The sequence below is a fragment of the Priapulus caudatus genome, unplaced genomic scaffold (assembly GCF_000485595.1).
Source record: "Priapulus caudatus unplaced genomic scaffold, Priapulus_caudatus-5.0.1 Scaffold18, whole genome shotgun sequence".
In the NCBI taxonomy this organism is placed as follows: Eukaryota; Metazoa; Priapulida; class Priapulimorpha; order Priapulimorphida; family Priapulidae; genus Priapulus; species Priapulus caudatus.
Window position 1 is genome coordinate 842,470 of NW_014577079.1, and position 6,616 is coordinate 849,085.

A 6,616-nucleotide genomic window follows, 5' to 3' on the forward strand; every position below is an offset into this window, starting at 1 on the left:
ACAACACACACGCACGACCGACACGACACGCGACACACACTAGCCGCACGGACGACACGACGACACGACACGTACACTACAACAACTACACACACACACACACACACACACACACACACACACACACACACACACACACACACACACACACACACACGCACGCTCACACTCAAACACTCGCGTTTATTAAACCGCCCTTCGAAAAGCATCGAGATTGGTCTCGCATGCAACCACCTGCAGTCAGTCGACAAAAACCGCAAAGACCGCAAAGACCGCAAAGACCGCAAAGACCGCAAAGACAAAAGAAAGTTGCTCTGACGTGGCCACGAGTTGGCTCTCCGTCGGAAATGATCATCTCCGACGTTCAGAGACAATATGCAAGGATGAAATGGCAAAGGGCAAATTGTTTAAGAATTCTTCTTATTTGCAACGCAGGCGGGTTAGGATTAGCGTTAGAGGGCTGGGTAGTTGGGCGCAGGCCTACCGCTGCGTATGAGCCGTCATGCGTGCGTCATACACCGGTTCGAATCAATTTCCACATTGTGCGTGCGCGGCCGCGATGCGTGCTTCGCTTGTATATAATTAATTAACTTTGCATGCTTCTTCGATACTACTCTGATGAGGCTTCAGTAACGTCATCGTGATGCAAGAGGACGTGCACACGTGTGAATGCTGACGCTCCTCTATGCGGCGGGTGGGCCAACAGCGCACCATTTCCGAAGAGGCGTCGCGTGCATGTGTGCGTGTGTGTTTGTATGTGCGCGGTTTTCTTCGTGCGGTTTCGTGCGTTCCGATCGTTCACGTCCCGAACTACCGATGTTGCTCGCTCGTAAGTACGGCGCAGGTGCGAATTTCGTTAGAACGTCTACGCGTTAGATGCACTGGTGTCCACGGAAGATGTTTAGACTGACAGGGGTCGGATCGGAGACCGTCGGTTGGCGGCAGCGCCAGGAACTTGTGGAACCAGTCTATGAACACTTCCAGTGTATTACGCAGCAAACTGTGTTCTTTACATTATGACATTCAGTGTTACATCATTCGGAAGTTAGATAATGAGGGATAAGATGAGATAAACGTTTAATATTTTACTTCCGATCTAGCATGCTGGTGAATGGTATAGCGCTCAGTCTCATCTGTCGTAAAAACTCGCTCAACGCTCCATTGCTCGCGCTCATTGCGAGCAATTTTTGGTATCGAAAATAGCGATAGATAGGTTGGACGTAGCTCCAAGAAACGGTCTTTGCTAGGGTTAGAACTTAGAAGACCGTTTCAAATTCTTGCCCATAAAAAACTTGTAGTTGGCTCGATATCCAAACATCGCCACAGCTAGCGTCACATGTAATAGCTCAAACGAATCTATAAACCTCTGGCTTGCTCGCGGTAACTGGGCGCTACTAGGCGCTACTTATTTATCGAGTTATGCCGTATTTTCTGTGATGAATTGGATAAAAACAACCAGACAGCCGCCATGTCCGCCATGTTCGGTGCGACTAAAATCGGCAATGGACCCGATTTTCACAGTGCACAAGGCAAGTACATATCTTCGAAATGATTATTATTAAGTTGTTGTAGATTGTTGTTTCCTGGTTTTCAATGTTTTAATATTTATATATATACGAGTATATGATGCTTATTTATGCTCGCGCCAACGCGAGTTGCAACGCTATGGTATGTTATGTCGTTTCGGGTTTTCCGCATTCCGATCGAAACGCATGCGCAGTGGAAACATGGCGGTTGGCGATTAAAGTGAAATTTAGGTTCGGCTCTTGAATTTACACTGTGCACAGCGAACTGAGGTATTAGTTTTGATAACAACGCTGGAATACTATAAGGTGAAGGTTATACTTGATACAAAACAAGGCAGAAATGCTTAGATGATTATTGTATTCCCCGCGACGAAGTCGTCGGGGATACTATGGTTTCATGTCTGTCCAGCCGCCGCCGCCGCCGCAGACACTTTCGCTTCCGCTCTATAACTCGACCCCTAATTGACCTAGCGGGACCAAACATGGTCTACTTACACATCTTGGGGAGAAGGTGCGCAGCGTACCAAAACCAGGTCACTACGACCTTTATTTGACCTTTACCTTGACCTTGATCATATTTCCTTTCCGCTTTATAACTCGGCCCCTAATTGACCTAGCGCTACCAAACTTGGTATACTTACACATCTTGGGGAGAAGGTGTGTCACGTACCAAAACCCCTAAGGTAACCAATTTTAACATACTTGCACATCTCAGGCAGATGAGTTGTGTAACAAACCTTTGTCTTTGTGACTTATTTAACTTTACCTACCCTCTACGTCCTTACAGAGATATTTCATTCATACATGTAGTTGGCGACAACTGCCCTTTCTAGTTTTATTTGAGATATACGTAATTGTCGGCAGTTTTTGTAGAGGTACAAGATTATCCAATGTGACGTATCGCATCTAAGAGGATTCGTGTAGAGGGTCATTAGTCCAAGCAAGACTTTTAAAATAGTAAAAAGAAACCTGCCCCATCAGAAAATTTCTCTCGGTGGAAGAATTGTCAATGTGTGCTTCATGATTTTTAACTTTAGGCGAGCTATTGTCAGCAGTAATGCCTAGTGTCTGTAGTAAATGGCTATACGTTTTAGAAATAAAGATATAAATAATTTGTATGGCAATTGGTCTTTGTAACTTATCTCAATCATTATATTACAGAACTCCGGAGCACACTTAAAAGAATAACCACCCACTTAATTCACATATGCACGACTAATATCACCGTAAATCTCAATAAACATATTACAGAACTCCTGACTGAGCACACTTAAAAGAATAAACATCCACTTCACATATGCACCACTATTATCACCGTGAATCTCAATAACAAAATGGTATATAAAAATAACCATTAACAGCATACATGTAACTGAGTAACCTAACTATATTATAAAAAACACGTGCTGGATTAATTGTGAACATGATTCAAATTACGTGGCCCTGCGTAACGACAATCCAGGGACTGCAGTACTTTGTCAAAATACTAGCCCAATGTGATGGGAGTGGGATCATGATCAATCTTGAAAATATGCATCCTGATCAAATTTTTCGAATTTTTATACTGTTTTGGACTTTATTTCGTCGAAGTACACGTTCGACACTGGCGGCATCTACCGCTCTACCGATTTAGCTGCTGCTAAAATTTGGCTCGGGCCTGGTTAGACGTTTTCGATGGGACCAAATTGGCTCGTGCTAACTCGGCACGGCCCCGAAAACCCGTCCGTGTGAACGCTCGGCTCGAGCCAAATTTGGCGCGGGCCTAATTAGGCTCGGGCTAAAAACGTCCGTGTGAACGCGCCTTATATCTTTAATCCTCCTGTTGATCTCTCATTGTTAAATTACACTGTAATACTTTTGTCATTCGTTTTCTCGTGAAAGGCGTTCGAGTGCCACGGCATTCGGTTCGTATTCGGTCGCATGTATTATGTTAAAAAAAAAGATCCTCACCGTACCCTGGATAAGAGGTCCGGTCGATGCACCGTACGAGAGGGTGGTGAGATGGAGGCGTTGGTAACCGATAAGATTGTGTATGTTTGTGTGCGTTTCTGTATATGCTTGTGTGCATGCGTGCGTGCGTGCGTGCGTGCGTGCGTGCGTGCGTGCGCGCGCGCGTGTGTGATTAACCGACCTCTGAGTCATATTGCCGCCGTGTAGCGCGGAGGACTTCGAAGATCTGGCAACGCTCTCCGCATGGCAACCGCGGGGAAATGCAAGTAGGACGCACGGGGCCTGCGGAGCGTAACAGCGGCACATGGCGCCAGCGAGTAGATTATTATATTGGGCGAATGCTCGGGCGGCGACAAAAGGCGGCATTGTGTTGGCAGTTTTTTGATAAATTGGTCTCCCTGCGCGCCGCGCGCTGGTTATTCGTCCGCCATAATGCGAGCGCCGTGAATGCGGGTCTGTCAGCCGTGAAATGTGCGGTGAACTCTTTCTCTCTCTCTCTCTCTCGCTCTCTTTCTCTCCTTCTCTCTCTCCCTCTCTTGCTTTCTCGCTGTCATTTCCACCCTCTCACTCTCTTCCTCCCTCCGTCCCTCTCTTCTTCTCCTCCCTCCGCCCCTACATCCCTTTCCCTCTCTCGCGCGCGTTCCCTTTCTTCCTCCCGCTTCCTCCCTCCCCCCTCGCTCTCTCTCTCTCTCTCCTCGATCAAGGCGTCTCGATCGATCTCAGCACCACGGCGGCCCGACGGCAGGGACGTGCCGACGCGCGGCTGCCTCTCTCTTCTCTCTCTCTCTCGCTCCTATCATCTTCTCGTCTCCTCATCTCTCTCTCTCTCTCGCTTTCGCTCTCTCTCTCTCTCTGTCTCTCTCGCTCTCTCTTTCTCTCTTTTTCTCTCTCACAAAGCGTGTCCTCGCTGTACGTGAGTGTGTTGGGGCGGTGTGTGTCCTCTATAGGTAGCAGTGAACTCCCTAGTTCCGCCCGGGCGCAGTCGCTCGCAGGTAGCAGTATACGTAGGGCAGCTGTAGCAAATACAGCTGCAGGCTGCTACTGGTATATAGGTTCTCGTGAATTTGTGGAGACCGTCGTCGTTTATTTGATTTGCTTCCACCTTCCCCCAACCTCTTACCCCACCCCGGCGTGCTCTCTTATGATGCTGTGAGAAATGCTATAGCCGAAGTTACACGCCTGTGCTGCACGGTGTATGTCATGCAATACCTGCTCGTTCTGAGTGCAGACATGTGGATGAAACATCTTCATTTCATTTCAGGTACGTTCCCGTCATCTCTGCCTAAATCCTCCTTAGATCTGCCTAGATCTGCCTAGATCCTCTTTAGATCTGTCTAAATCCTCCTTCGATCTGCCTAGATCCTCCTTCGATCTGCCTAGATCCTCCTTCGATCCGCCTAGATTCTCCTTAGATCTGCCTAGATCCTCCTTCGATCTGCCTAGCTCCTTTGGTGCCTGGTGGTGGGGGGAGAGTGCTCACAGGTACCGCTACGTTCGCGTCAGTTATACCTATTTGGGCAGCAAGCATTTCGGTTCGCCATAGGCCTTGCAGCGTTGTCCGCCGGGGACGAAGCATTTGTGCTAATCGTGAATCTTGTGGGAACAGGGCGCTTTGTGGCGTAGCGAAGGTAGTTGAATCTAGCGAAGGACTGACTACTTACTACGTGAGGCGGCAGCGTCCGCGTCTGTGTACGCGGTGTGCATCGCGCTGCGTTCAAACGCCAACGCACGCCTCACTCACGGCTGTACGCCGTAAGCTACATGTTCCGTGTCTCTCTTCCGTAGGCGTGAACAAGGTGGATATCAATCAGTTCGAGATCCAGGTGCTCGCCGGAATTCTGAAGCGATTTCTACGGGAGCTGCCCAACCCACTAATCCCGTGTGAGCTATACGAGAGCTTCATCGAGGCAGCGAGTAAGTAGCATGCATTGCACATAAGTTAATAGTAACATATACCTACATAGTATAAGTACGTATTTGGTCCGACGGGGGGTGTGCGTGTTGGTATATGTCATCTATCTCCTTATCTGTCTATCTCGCAGCTAACATCTCGCGGCTGAGAACGAGTGCATGTATTGCTAGCGGCAAGATAACTTAACGTAACCTGGCCGGAATAGGCTGTCTATCTATCTATATCTGTGTCTGTCTCTCGCCCGCTCGCGCGCGCGCTCTCTCTCTCTCTCTTTCTCTCTCTCTCTCTCTCTCTCTCTCTCTCTCTCTCGCTCTCTCTCTTTCTTTCTCTCTACTCTCTCTCTCTCCTATCTTTCTCTCTTCTCTCTCTCCTCTCTTTCTCTCCTCTCTCTCCTCTCTTTCTCTCTTCTCTCTCTCTTCTCTCTTCTCTCTCTCCTCTCAGACTCTCTTTCTTGCGCTCTCTCTCTTTCAGTCTCAATCTCTCTCCTTCTCTCTCTCTTTCAGTCTCCATCTCTCTCTCTCTCTTTTTCTCTTCTCTCTCTCTCTCTCTCTTTCCCTCTCTCTCTCTCTCTCCCTCTCTCTCTCTCTCTCTCCTTCTTTCTCTCTCTCTCTCTCTCTTTCTCTCTTTCTCTGTCGATGTCTCCCGCGCTCTCTCACTTTCCCTCTTTGTGTGTCTACCGCGCTCTCTCGGTTTCCCTCTCTCTCTCTCTCTAAATTTTTTTTCATCATTTATTTATATATATATAGACATAGATAACCGATAGATATAGACCTATATTATATATGTAGTGTGAGTCTATTCATGGTTTCATATCGGTGTGGAGTTAGCAGCTAGCAGCTTGGTCGCAGGGACTTTTAGCGTCAGTCTAGGGTCCAACGTTTCAAGGGTAAGCATTTGTCTCACAGCCTCTACCAGATCCGTCATAGGTACCCGCTGTTCGTAGACTCACGCCATGCGTCGTTGTGAGTCGACTACCTCGTGGGTTCAACCACGGAGATGACTCGGTTGGAGTCAGTCTGGGGCGTTACCTGGAACCGTGCGAATCGACTCCTCGGTGTGTGCAAGCTGCCACGTTCCCATCGTTTGATATAGCTAGTATAGAGAGTGCGCGCTCGAGAGAGAGAGAGAGAGAGAGAGAGAGAGAGAGAGAGAGAGAGAGAGAGAGAGAGAGAGAGAGAGAGAGAGAGAGAGAGAGAGAGAGAGAGAGAGAGAGAGAGAGAGAGAGAGA

At 48.2% G+C, this 6,616-nt stretch overlaps 1 protein-coding gene across 2 annotated transcripts in view; it reads left to right on the forward strand.

The window, feature by feature from the left end:
* The window catches only part of LOC106811233 (phosphatidylinositol 3-kinase regulatory subunit alpha-like), a 215,096-nt gene that overhangs the window by 179,989 nt on the left and 28,491 nt on the right, over positions 1-6,616 (forward strand). For both annotated transcript variants that reach the window (XM_014814790.1, XM_014814797.1), the window contains exon 12: positions 5,262-5,390. In XM_014814790.1, the coding sequence (XP_014670276.1) occupies positions 5,262-5,390 (129 nt within the window). The remainder of the gene's footprint in view (positions 1-5,261; positions 5,391-6,616) is intronic.